At 36.3% G+C, this 14,015-nt stretch overlaps 1 protein-coding gene across 1 annotated transcript; it reads right to left on the bottom strand.

Moving 5' to 3' along the window:
• Nucleotides 1–372: 372 nt before the first annotated feature.
• On the bottom strand, nt 373–7,932 carry LOC140765569 (homeobox protein knotted-1-like 6). Its single transcript, XM_073104716.1, has 5 exons — nt 7,530–7,932; nt 7,354–7,464; nt 7,110–7,257; nt 2,186–2,424; nt 373–747 (listed from the first exon to the last, which is right to left on the bottom strand). The coding sequence occupies exons 1-5, from the start codon at nt 7,749–7,751 to the stop codon at nt 589–591; spliced, it is 879 nt and encodes a 292-aa protein (XP_072960817.1). The 5' UTR covers nt 7,752–7,932; the 3' UTR covers nt 373–588.
• Nucleotides 7,933–14,015: the final 6,083 nt, after the last annotated feature.

Raw genomic sequence — 14,015 nt, 5'->3', positions numbered from 1 at the left:
CAGAATCGGTTTTGGCCACAAAAGGTTTTCTTCAATTAAAATCACTAACCCTTTAACCATTTTTTTAATACAAATCTGTCACAATTTTGCTCCTCCTTCATCTCTCTAACTAAAAAAATTAATAACTGCATGGTAATTAAGTAACAAAGTCAAAAGAATCCAAGAGATGTTTATAAAAATGGTGATAATTTAGGAGAGCTCAATATACTTAACCTTAAAGAAAAATTCTATCCGGGTACACTATTTAGTATGCAGACCTAAAATATGAAACAAAAGGCTACAATTACAAGCCTTATAATTAGTTGTCCTAGAATAATATATATATATATATATATATATATGTATTAAAAGATAGTATAGAAAACTTGCCTATGGATCAAATGAACTAACCCAAGTTGCCAAGCAGTCAAAAGTTACAACAAAAAGATCCGATACATAGAAATCTTTTTATCAAGTATTTACAACATACTGTATAATTCCCTACATCATCTGCAATTGGGGAGAATTCCTACTGGGAATTCAGAGAAGAGAATCTAGTCAGTTCGTTCTCACACATTCATTCATTCATTCAACCGAAGATCATCTAAATCAGTCATCCACATAGAAAGGAGTCGAGAGGCTATCCATGACGGCAAATTGCATGTTTTCCGATGGCTTCCAGTGTCGCTTCCGCTGATTTATGAACCAGTTGTTTATCTGCTTCTGATCTAGGCCAGTTGATTCGGCCAATGCGATCTTATCAGCTTCCTACGCCATTGAAGCATAACAAGATAAAAGGTTACAGTTGTTTGTGTTACAATATCAGTTGGAGAAATCATCAGCTACAAACAGCTTAAGGAATTATCTTTTTCCTTATTTTAGATTAAGAAAGAAAGCATCAAATTATTCATATTCTAGATTAAAAACACTATTTAAATTATAATACTCATCAATCAAATTATTTTACAGTCTCACTACACCCACTTATCTTATTCAACAAATTAAAAGTTTTGGCTTGAATTTCCCACCCAAATTTTTAGCTCAATTTTCTCAACTATCTAATTATATAATACAAGTATGCATTTCTGCACTACAAGTATATAACGTATACCTATGATTATGCATTGCATACTTATAATAAATAAGTATACTTTAATTAAATTTATATGTCAAGTTAACTTTTCTTTCTTATTTGTAAGATTTCTTAATTTTATATCACATCAAAAATATATAATTATTCGTTCGGTTTCTCAACTTTCTTATATAGTTAGAAGTATGCATTGCATGCACTAGAAATATATAATGTATGCTTATAATTATCCCGCGCATACTTATAATAAATGAGAATACTTTAATTAAATTTATGTCAAATCAAGAGCTCCAAGTTAATTTTTATTTTTTCATTTGTACAGTTTTTCTATTTTATATCACATAAAAAAAAAAAAACTTTTATACACTATTCTAAATTACATGTTCGCATTAGACATTAGAATATTCTGCTCTAAATTAGAGGTACAATTTTAGGACTAAGAATCTAGAATAGCTATTTGACATATTTGAATATCCTACTCTAAATAAGATGTACAATTGTAGGAGTAAGAATCTAGAGTAACAATTGACATATTACAGTATCCTGTGCTAAATTAGCGGTACAATTTTAGGAGTAAGAATCTGGAATAGCTATTCTAGATTATCTCAAAACAGACGAGGCCAGGGTAATTAGTGAGTTTCCGTAGTATATCTCTCAAAAAGTGAGAGTGCCAAAATATAAAATGGTTGTAATCTAGCAGGTTCAGAAGCCTAAAATGGCAGCAATAACAATTAAATGTTGATGAAATCTAAATGGCTCCATGAACTTTCATTTGCCACTTAACCCCCCCTGTGGTCTTAATCTCTGTGCAACCATTAATTATCTTAAACTAACAGTTTAAGTAATTTTTCATTAAAACAATTAAAATTTGACCGTTCTAACCCTTATTTTATCTTTTTGTAGAAGATGCATTATATCCAATAGAAACATAAGACTAAAGGATTTCGTAAAATAAAAAACAAATCAATATTTAATTAATTGTTGTAAAACAAAAAAAAAGTAATTTAGTCTATCAATAGTAGAATTAATATGGAGGCATGTTTACACCTAAATAATTTCTCATGAAAAACTAAACTGTATATGTATGTGATAGCATCAATGTAATCGATCGCTTACCGTCGGATATGGCCATTTATAATGAGCACTCCACCAGTCAAGTAGTTTCTGCCGTGCTTCTTTTGGTAGCTTCCCTATCTTCTTCTTCTTTGAGAATTCCTGCTTCAAGCTACTTAGGTAGCCACTATACTTGCGCAGAAGCTTGTCTTTCAGATCTCTATCCTCACCTTTCAGATGAGATTCCTGGGCCTCGATTTCACCTCCACTGACTTCCTCTTCCGGCGATCCGGTAGCCTCATCTGGTCCAGAGAATAAGTCGTGCTTTTAAAACCATAGCAATGTGTAAATCACTTCATCTGTAGCTTAAATTGCATCCCTAAAAATAGTTAACTTGCAAGCACTTGACTCCATCTTCCAAAGCACACAAGAGGGAGATTCAGAGCAAGTAAAGCACTAAGTGATCGCTCTAATTCATTTTTACTATTGTCTTTCAGATCCACAACTTTCTAAAATCCAAGAAATAATAGGACTTTGACCATATTTCAGATATGAATATAGCAAGCATAGGAGCTGAACTCCGTATCAACAGCCCTTATATCATCATGATCATCATCATCCAGTTATCTGCTCATCCACTATAGTCTTCTCCAAACCAATCACCATGATATTGTTATGATGCAGGCGTGCAGCATAAACTGTTGCCCTATGCATGCTTCCATTATGATATAGGTAAGCCTGCATGAGTTCTAATAGCAACAACACATGCATGCAATGGTTGCTGATCAAACAAGTACGTGCTATATATATACCACAGGCCCACCACCCCCACGAGTGCATGCATGTGGTCCTAAATGCACACATAAGGAAGGGAGCATATATATATATATATACATACATACCTACATATATGTATATAAATATATATAAAAGCATGAAACAAAGAGAGCATACAACTCCAGTGTAATGTAGCCACGTGTGCTACTTTCCCTCTCCAAAGGTTGAGTAGTCAGAGGTCTACAGTGCCCAGGATTCCATATGACAAGCTCCTTTTCCTCTCCAAAGGTTGGGTGTTCTCTTCTTTGTGTAAGAAAACCTTTTGAAGCGTTCACGAGAGTGTTCCTTTTGGCATCTTTGTGGGGAGGGAGGAGGAAAGAAACAGGCTAACTTTAACCCTTTATATGCTGTCTTGTCGTATGGATTTCCTCATGATGCAAAATATCCACCTCGACCACAGAGCTACAAATTCATCTTGGCATAACCATACCATTTTAATTGCAAAACCCAACTAACATGCAGCCGAAACAGCCAAATCCCAAAACATAATATTCTCACCTCTCAAAAAACCCATAACAACAATAATAACAGTTTTCTTATTTTGCAAAAGAGTATTTCTTTTAGAATATTATAACGTTAACACTACCTATTTTCAGAACATTATTATTAGGGATTAAATTACTGGCTTACTGAGCTCTTTTAACAATGCATATAATTAAACTTACGAGTAAGAAAAATTAATTAAATCTCATGCCCTAAAAAATACTCAATTTTTTCAAATATAAAAATATATGATAAATATTTTTATATTATTCTATAAATATTCCTGGCAATTAAAAGAAAATTCCAAGGATTTTAACAGCAATTATAATATTTTAAAAATATAGCCCGTAAAAGAAAACTTTGCATTGTGTGCACTCAAACATAATCAGATATGCAATTAATATAGAAAATATAAGCACTCAGTAAAGCCCAAATTTACCAATAGAAAAGAAAAGGAGACTAAATTAAATTTCAAAAAGCCCCACGAGACAACTACGCAAGTACGATATACTTTCCGCACGTAAATTTGAAGGGTCTTTTTAGTAATAAGGGAAAAGTGTAGGTGGTGATACGCGAAAGAAGGCTATAATGGCAGAGAGAGTAAATTAAGCGCAGACTACCGGCGCAAATGGTGGGGGGGCGTCCTCGGGCTGGGAGCCATTAATGAACTGCCACTCTCCAGTAACTCATCTCCTAGGGCCAACCCAAAACTTCTTTGCCCACATTACCCTTCACTAAAGTGCAAAAGCCCGCCTACCCAGAAGGGTATAATCGACTTTTGCTACCAAACATTAGTACTTAATAGTACACAAATGGAGTACCTATGTGTGTTAATACCAACAACTCTTTGTAGTTCTATTATTCTATAATCAAAAGGAGAAGGCATTAATGCTGCTGGAATAAAGTATTGCTGGAAAAGAAGCCATGTTATCATACACTAGAGTCCAGTTTTCTTGTGGAACATTGAGAGATCAAACACAAATATAGATTAGTTATCTGGAGATAAGTTGGCCATATTATAGTAACCAGGTAGATTATATTAGAATGACAACAACTTAGAACTTTATCACTAGTTACTGACAAAGGTGGCAGCTTCCCGAAGCCATAGTCAATAAGAATAGATGCATACATATGAACGTCTAAAGAAAAACTTATATTATAGGTCAACCAGGTTTACTCGTAGTATGTGCAGCTATTCTAACATGTATAAGAATTCTTGGCCACTGAAGTTTTAAATGGCCACTTGGAATGTCATGAAGTAAAATTTTAAGGAGGGTTATAGAGCATCCACAAACAACATAAAACTGAAGAAGAAAAATATGGCTAAAGTTGACTATAACGAAAGATGAATCTGCTCAGGGAGTTAATTTTCAACATGTTGGTAATCCCATGCATGTTCGCTGATCACTGTATATATCTGTACTTTCTTTTACATTTCTAATTGATAATGAAGTACTTTGAGCATAACAATTCCCAGCATGAATTCCTATTACAAATTATACCTCTTTTTCTTCAAAATAACATCCTAGTATTGGTGAAGATATAACAACAGCTTACTATAAGATACACAGGTTTTGAAAAATAATGAAGGTCTAGCATGTGAAGTGAGGTCTAAGGAAAAAGGATAGTAATTGATTCCTAGCCACTCAGTATACACCTTGTATAAGTTGCTAGCGTGATCCACAGCAATCAAGTTAGTGATTCCTCAAATACTCTTAAGATGGCGTTCGATGTGATAGAACAACTATGAGATCCTTGACTACAACATACTTAATCGAACTTCTATTATTTTGACAATGCAATATAAGATCCTCACCAACTAATCAGCCTTTTCCTAAAAGAATCTCTAACCATTAAGATGCAGAAGGGTCACATTGCACTTTGATCTCTTACCTTCCATACAATAGCACATTGCAATCCAAGAGATTAAAGCAAAATATTTCAGACTTCTTCTAGATCTTAATATTATCAAACCCTGACACCAAAGGATAATGCCCTCAAATGCCACTTACCGTTCGTGAGATCTCAGGATTACTAAACATGAAGAACAATAAGTCGGAATGAAATGAAGAGATTTCACAAGGAACTAACTGAAAGACTGAAACCATATCACACTCAAATGCACGTAATAAGCAGTATGCTAACTAACGAATTAGCTACATATTAATACTGGTATAGCTCAAAATGCAAGTATCAGTTATATCTGTTGTAATAACGACCAGTGTTGTCAGGTAGTCAGGAATGAAATATGCAATTGATGGGAGCTAGATTGGACACAGTTGAACTATAAATGAATATGAGTATGTCAGTCCAACAATACAGTACAGAAGAAAGAGCAACAGCAGGGCCACAGTTGAAATAATAGACTTAAGAACAGACTGAACAGTGTGAAAGCACAAGCCCACTACCTCCTTGACCATGTTCAATGGTAACTGGGATAAAATTGGGAATAAATAAATAAATAACTTTTACATATATTCTCAATATATTCATAATAGCAAAAAAACAACCAAAAGAAAACATCCTCAAACTACTCATCTAATATGTGCTATTACTAATATATATATATTCCCTTTCATGCTTGACATTGAAGTAAATATTTTCCTACCTTTGAGAAAACAGGATTAAGTAATGCAAAAGAAGCACTATAATTACTGAGAAATTGCTAGATATTACCAGATTAAGTACTTTGCATACCTCTAGTTCATCAACCCAAGCATTTCCGAGGGAAAAATACTAAAATGCACACGTCAATGGTTGGTTATAATAAAACTCAAGGAGCAAAATGGAAAGAATAAGAAGAGACTTTATGGTAAGAGTGAGGAGGTCTGAAGAACATTGCCAGAGAAGTATATGTGGCAAGTCACTAAAAAGTGCATGTTCTACAACATTGCAAGCGTATGCGAATCCAACAAACCATTGTCTTAGGTAATTTTCAAAGATATCCAAACATTATATAATAAGATAGAACAACTCCCTAGGCACGGCACAAAGAAGGTGTGTCTTAAGTTTAATATCGTATTCATAGGCCTTTCCCAAGACGGCCAATTTTTTTTTTCCAAACTCTCACACCCCAAACTACGAGAGAAGCAAAGATCTATGGATATATAAATATAATGCAAGAGAAGCAAGCATCTAAGGAACACAAGTAAGCCATAATGTGAAAAGCCCATATGGGCAAGAGGCCAAAACCAAGTTAATTTTCTTTTCTTTTCTCTCTCTTATTAACTGTGCACTGGAGAAAGGGCAAAAGAGAAGAGCAGAAAGAAGACAAAGGCAGAGAAAGGCACAGAGGGGAACAAGAAGAAAAAAAAAGAAAGAAGCTTATTATTTTCTGGGCGGCCTTGAAGTTAATGTTAATGGCGAATAAATGTGAGTAGCAAACGACAAACCCCAGAAGGGGAAGGAAACAAGAAAAAAAAAACAGCTTCTTTCATATAGAGATTTCATTCAATTAATATGCAGTCGAGATTACTGCAGCAGCAGCAGCAACGAGTCAACTACAGTTGAGCTTGAGTCGCTGCAGAGATCATTCCTCCCTCTCTCCATTACACCATGACGACAAACTCCTTTTTCCAATTGCAATAATCCCAATCATATCCTATGTTGCTTTTCTTTTTTGTATTAACGAAAAAAGAAGAAGAACGAGTAGAGAGAAATGAAGTACCAGGGAAATGGGGTAAGCTAGTGGAAGGAGGAGGCGGCTTGCAGAGATCGGAGAGCTGCGACTCGATGCTATTGAGGAAGTTGGTCGCCTCATCGAACGGCCGGGAGAGGTCGGATCGGTATTTCACCAGCACGTCGCAATAAGTCTCCTGCGTATAATTAATTCTTTGTTCGAGAATACATATATATAGAGGGAGAGATATATATATTTAATAAGGTGCAGAAAAGAAGAAGGAAGTCGAAACCATGAAGTCGTCGAGCTCGGGATCCGCTCCAAGGAATCCAGAGATCGTCCGCCCTCCGTTCTCTCGTCGGATCTCGTCCAAGAGCGACGCGATCTCCGGCGGTGCTCCCACCTATACAGAAACAAAACGATCAAACGTAGTGCAACTAGCGAAAGTGAGAAGAAGAGCTTTGGTACCTTTTGGCAATCGATGTAGGCTTGGAGGAGGTTCGGATAGCGGGGATGGGAGGCGATCCGAGCCTTCATCTCCCTCAACGCGTCGTCGTCGTCTCCGGCCGCGGCCACCACATAGCCCGCAGAGCCCATCCGGTCGTCGAATCCGACGCCGAGCCCTCCTGCGGCGGCGGCGATTAGCCCGTGGAGATCCTCCACCGTCCGATGCGTGTACATCTCCTCCATCGGATCGCGATCGCGATCGAGACGAGATCGTGCGGGGTCGATCGATCTCAATTCTCGTCGTCGTCTACACTAAGAATAAAGAGAAGAGAAGAGGAAGTACTAGTGAGAGCGAGAGCGAGAGAGAGAGAGAGAGAGAGAGAGAGAGAGAGTAAGGAGTGTGGTGTGATTGTTTCCTCCGCGAATGGAGACTGCGGGCTTTCTTCCGCGTTAATAAAAAGGAACTTTCTTAAACGAAGAGAAACCCGGATTAGATTAAACACATCGTTAATTAATTAGGAACTCGTTAATTAGGATACGACCAATAGATTATAGTTAATTAAAGCTCGCTAACGTGGTCGCGACTTCGCGGTTTCCGAACGCTCATCGGAGTCCGCACGTGCGTCTCTAACGCCGTAGTCTAACTAGCGACAAAAAAAGGTTTACCCGATTAGTTATCCTAACGAATGTTGGGCTTCATCACGGAGCTTTTCAGTTAACGGAAATCATTTCGAAAATAATTTTGGCCTTTCTTTTCCCTTTTTCTTTTCTTTATTATAATACCCTTTATAACTCCTTCCGAATGGCAGCCACGTGGGCTAGTAAGTTCCGATCAGATCATGTGAGAACGCGAATCTTAAGGCAAAGCCAGCCACACGCACGTGCCACCTCGAAGGATTGAGAATTTGAGCTCGGTGTTTAACAAATCGTTAGGATGATTTGAAGCCCCATTACTTTTACTTTGACTACAATTAGTGAGATTCTTCGTACCCTCACATTTCCTTTACAACACTGGAGGCATCCATCTTAATCCTAATAAGATACTTACATAAATATTAATATTAAAAAGGGGAGAGGGGGGGGGGTTATTCTTTATGATTTAATTTTGGTTACTCCACTGCCACTCCATTATTTTACAAGTTGGTTTTGATTGATTGGATTGATTGATTGACGTGTAGCAGGAAAAAGAAAACAAAAAAGTATTGAGGGAACCTCACATCCTACATACCATAGGCTCTACATAAAACCCTCCTCTTCCCAAAAACACCCTCACAGCTCTCCAGTTTTGTTCATCCTACATCTGTACATCAAGTATTATGCCAGATAAGTAGTTACTTAACATGTTATCTGTATACTATACTGCTCTTCTGCTAAATTAGATATGTCTATGAACTTACGTTAACTATAACTCACGTAGAATACGTCTATAACTCACTTATCAAAAAAACTCTACAACCAACCATGAGGCAAGTATCCGGGGCAGTTTAGTATTTTGGACTCACCAGGAAACCAGGGGGAATAGGCTCACCCGAGAATCTTGGTACTGGAGGTGAAACTGTGAAAAAGAAGGTAAATATAAAAATAAATATATATATATATATAGATATACATATATATATATATATGTGTGTGTGGGTGTAATTAACAAGATGTGATCAGGACCGTTGAAGTTTGTGGATCGTGGTGCACGAAATCTTGGTGAGGTGGGCACTTGTTGGTCATTGCTATTTTCACGCAAAGATAGACAGGGTTGGTCAGGCACGGAAGTTTGGGTCAGAGTCAGACATGATGTGCAAGTCAATGTCGGACGGACGAAGTAGGATATGACTGCACGTAGTAGGACGGAACCTGACTCTGGCGTAGGTTAGTATACGATTGGATACTTAACTTGGTTTGGATACTGCTGAAACGGGTCGGATAATATCCGATAAGAATCGCAATTCTTTGCCATCCGGCCCGGCCTGATACCATAAGCCCGTGGCCCAGCCCAAATACCGACCCGTTTAGTCGAAAAAGCCCTCAGTTTCTTTTTTGCTTTTTTTTTTCTTTTTGGGAGTTTTGCGGATCACACCCCATCCTTTTATCTATTTTGTGATTTACATTTCATTTTTAATAATTTTGTAATCCTATTTTGACTGACATCAATCAAATTGTTAAAATATCTCCGAATTCAATCTTAACTTTTATATATTTTTACCATTTTTCTCATCTACCTTCTCTACCACCTCGCCTTAGTCGAAGTGGCTGTTTTTCCTTATCTTACCTCCCATTGTCCTCTTTGTTCTCATTTTATTTTTTTTCTTCCTTATGGGAAGAATAAAAAGAAAAAAAAATAAGTAATTTAAGTAATTTATATATTATAACGAGAATAGACAACGAAAAAAAGAAGATTGAATTATAAAATTCTTAAAAATAAGTGTGAAATCGTAAAATAAATAATAGAGGGTGTAATTTATAAATATGTTGGGGCATAGCGCAGCTCATAAAACACGATTTTTTAATGCTCTTTAAATCCTACTTTTTGAATAATATATTAAAATTAAAATAATTTAGACGTAAGAAATAAAAATATTATTATTCTAGTTCTCATTAATTAATCTTAGCTAAGGGTACTTTATTTTATGTATTAAATTAGTAAGACTTAATTTAAGATGTAATCGGTGAGTACTACGCAGATAGCATATATTTTGAGGGCATATATGCAAATATAAATTTAGAGGGGTGTATAAGCAAATTAAAGAGATTTTTTTAACGGTATATATGCACACAAAAAACCCCTCAATTTCTATCTTCTCCACACTTCTCTTCTTCGCCTTCTACCTCCTTGTTCGTCCTCGCCGTCGATCGGCTCTTCCTCCTCCGCCGCGATCGCCTCTGCCTCCTCGCTGTTTGTCACCTCCCACTCAGAGGCTCGGCGCATGGCCACCCGTAAGGGAGGCGGAGGAGGAGGACAATCTCGTCACCGTTGGCTTCAAGAGCTCGACGAACAACTTTCCGTAGATTTCGGGCTTTGAAATAGATCCGGCTGAACCCGTTCGGTCCATGTTAGCTGGCATCGACATCGACACCTACACGTGGCTTCTTACCTTCATCCTCCTCATCGGCGTCCTCGAACTCAGGTTAATTACAAGACATCCAAATCCTATTAGTTCGATTATTTGAAATATCCAAGGATTTTGTCATGTTAGAAAGGCCGTCTTCATCAATTTTGCGCTCCGGAGGAGATCTCTTATCAGGATCAATCTTTATTGCATTTGGATTTGTTCTGTTCTTGGGCTTTTTCTCCGCGGCCATCTTATCCAAGTTTCTTCCGCCATTTGAGAATCAAGTTTTGTCTGCCATTCAGAATGACAGGTGCGTGATAATTGTAGATATTAGTTATTACTCTTTCTGATTGGTCCCTGGCACCTTACCAGGCACGAACATTTTCCTATGAGGCTAAGTGATTTGTTCTGTGTTAACTCGTCGTTCTTGTTAGTTTTATGCCGTTGTTGTACTTGGTGATGCTCGGAGACTTACTGATCGTGTTCTCACTCTTGCAATAGTCAGACCAATCAATTGGAAAGTATTTAACGAATCACATCATAAGATTGGTTTTGTAACTTGATTTAGCTTCAGTAAAATTAGTAACACGAAAGCAAGTCTTGATATTTGTAGTTAATGCTAAACATTGTTCGGTTAGTGTCATTATTTTAAAATACTTCCGTTTTAATGCTAGTCTCCAGCCTTAGACAGAATATAACTAGGCTCCCCTTAGGTCCCTCTTAACCGGCCTTAATATCTTGAACCATGTTTTGGTATGTATGCTGACTTCGAAATTCAAAATTATTGTAGATCCTGATAAATTAATTGATTTGAATTGCTTAGTGTGGTTCTTAACAAGAATACGATACTATATTTCTAGATTGTATGTATGAATTTAACTTTTTCATTGACTATTCTTTCTTATATTTGTTTATCTTTAAACCGTCTTGAATTTTGGGCGCCTTCCTGGTGCTTAGGCATCATAATCCCTTGTCCGCCTGCAGTCTTGTAAAACCTCGGTTGGTGTATAAGCCTTAAACCCAAGTAACGAGTTTATATGCTCATTTTGATAAGAAATTGGGTGCCTGCCCTCGCCTGATAAAGAAAACTGTGTCGAATTGAAAGTTGTACAATTTGACCACACTTAACCATACTTCTAGAAAGAGATTAGTGTTTGACACTTTATTTACAAATAAAGAGGAGTTAATTTACAAATAAGGGAGGGTTATGCACCAATGAAACACCACCTTAGGTTTTGGTTTGAACAGATGCTGAAAAATTGAGTAGAAGATGTGGACATATATATCTGTGTCAAAGAATATTCACTATATATGGGACAGGTATCTATAAACTCTAAAATTGAATCCTGTCTGAATTTGTCCTTTAGAGTTCATGATATTGTGAGCATATAAATGAAAGTGAAAGTTTTTCTTCTTTGTTTGATGTAAGGGCAAGTTACTAGTTATTTGGTACCATATTGAGATATTGCAATGTATTTATATGAGGTTATTGTCCACAAAATTGTAGCAGATCTTGATCATCCCTTTTCTTCATTAACATCTGGGTTTTTTTGGACCTTTTTTTTTCCCTATAGTCACTATTAGCATTGACTGCTTTTGTTGATTATATATAGTGCCTTTTTTGAAGGTGTATAATACATATGAAGGTATTACCATATGGACAAAGAAAAATAATTAAAATCTTCAACCATATCTCACAGACTTGGAGAGAAGTAGATAAGAGTTTAGCTAACTTTAAAATTTAGAATATAAAGATCCAGCACATCAGAAGATTTTGAAGAACAATTTTTCTTGAGCATTCTTCTGGATCTATGGAATTCTTTTATAAATGAGTTATATATTTATCGTCTGTGATCATGCATAAGTTCACCTAGCAGAAACAGGACTGAAGTAAGGCTTTATCTTTTGTATTTGAATTTCTGCCCTAGTAGGCAAGCTAAAGAAAACTACATGAATTTGGACACTTTACAAAGAGAAATTGAAATTTCATGACTGGAATTTGGCTGCTATTGACATGATTCATACTTTAATTAATTGCTACTAGCTTGAGTCTTGGCCATTTAATTTATTTTCTAATACCTTGACGTGTGAGCTTGCTGCTAAGTTTAGCTTATGGTTTTGAGTCTTGAATTGGATATGTTCCACAGCTGCACAGCGTGACGTCATCACACCTTCCATCTTTCACCTGTATTATTGTCAAATAAAATGGGAGCATATATCCTCATAAGCTTCTGATGCCACATATTGGTAAAATATAAATTATAAATTAGCACTTGTGGCATCAATCTTTGGCATTTGAATGCAATGGAGAAAGTCCTTAAAAACAAAGGCTGGACTTGGAAAGCTAGGTTTTAGTTTTGGTCAGCCGTTTCTAAACGTTAATTGCACTAAATTAGATCAAGTGGAATATTTATCACTGTAAACGCTGGAAAGGCTTACTTCTACATTTCAGCTAGCTGCAATTCTACATTATACAGATGACTTGTGTATCATCTGCTTGTACAACCTACCTCATGAGATTCCAAAACTTGTTCTGCATAAACAACTTGGAATAAAGAGAAGGGAGTGATAATGAAAGAATTTGTTTGTCAGATATGTGCTGACATTTCACATGTAAAATTCTAGAGTTGCTCAATTATTGGCAAAATTGTATGGTCTGATGCACTGGTAGCATGAGCCAAACCATAACATGTCAGCATTTCAGATGCAGTTATTACCATACAGAATATTACAACCATCTACTCTGTTCCAACTTATATTCATTAGCATTCTTTTTTCCATGCAACCAAGCATTGCACTTTCATTGCTGATCTTTCTGTATTTGAATTCCTTCATGACAGATACTACTGCCTGCTTGTGCCATTGACACTACCTGTAATAGTTGTGGCTGTTTACCTGCACTGGCTCAGCATGAAACTCTTCAAACATGCATGAAACACTTCAAACGTTTGAAGTAACCTGGTTGATTTGTAGAGCTGCTGCTTAGGTGATATTTTCAGGTGAAAATTGGTTTGTGAAGCCCTCCCAATGGAAGTGTCAGGTAACTGACCAATTCGTCCAACAAAATGGACCATGTTGTTTTTCATTGTACATTTTTTATGTCTTCTTTATTAAGTAGGCTGAGTTACCTACTGGTGTGTGGAGTCCCATTCAATTTGTCTTTGTTAGACAACAAGCTACCTTCGTCGTTTAGTTCTTAAATTTTATGATGAATAGGTGCGTTCAAAGATTCTTCTACCCGAACACTGATTTTCCATATGAACAGTACAAGTGTATTAAAGTTAATCTGAATATTATGAAATTATCAAGTTTATTGTGTTATTTATTCTTAAAAAGTTTTTGTGTGTTTTTTAGCTAAGTTGCTAAACAATAGTCTTTCTAGATAAGCTACTTATTCTTGTGTAGTAATTAAATAACAACTTATCTTGTTTTAGTATATTAATTCATTATACGTTCTCATCTT

Source organism: Typha angustifolia, chromosome 8 (assembly GCF_048772165.1).
Source record: "Typha angustifolia cultivar Huaian chromosome 8, ASM4877216v1, whole genome shotgun sequence".
NCBI classification, from domain to species: Eukaryota; Viridiplantae; Streptophyta; class Magnoliopsida; order Poales; family Typhaceae; genus Typha; species Typha angustifolia.
Note: the sequence above shows the minus strand (reverse complement) of the source record. Positions and strands in the feature narration are given on the sequence as shown.

Coding starts and splice junctions, on each gene's coding strand:
- LOC140765569 (XM_073104716.1), bottom strand. CDS start 7,751: ATGGAGGAGATGTACACGCATCGGACGGTGGAGGATCTCCACGGGCTA. Junction 7,258..7,353: donor CCGAGCTCGACGACTTCATG/GTTTCGACTTCC, acceptor AATTATACGCAG/GAGACTTATTGCGACGTGCT. Junction 2,425..7,109: donor TAGCTTACCCCATTTCCCTG/GTACTTCATTTC, acceptor TCTCTGGACCAG/ATGAGGCTACCGGATCGCCG.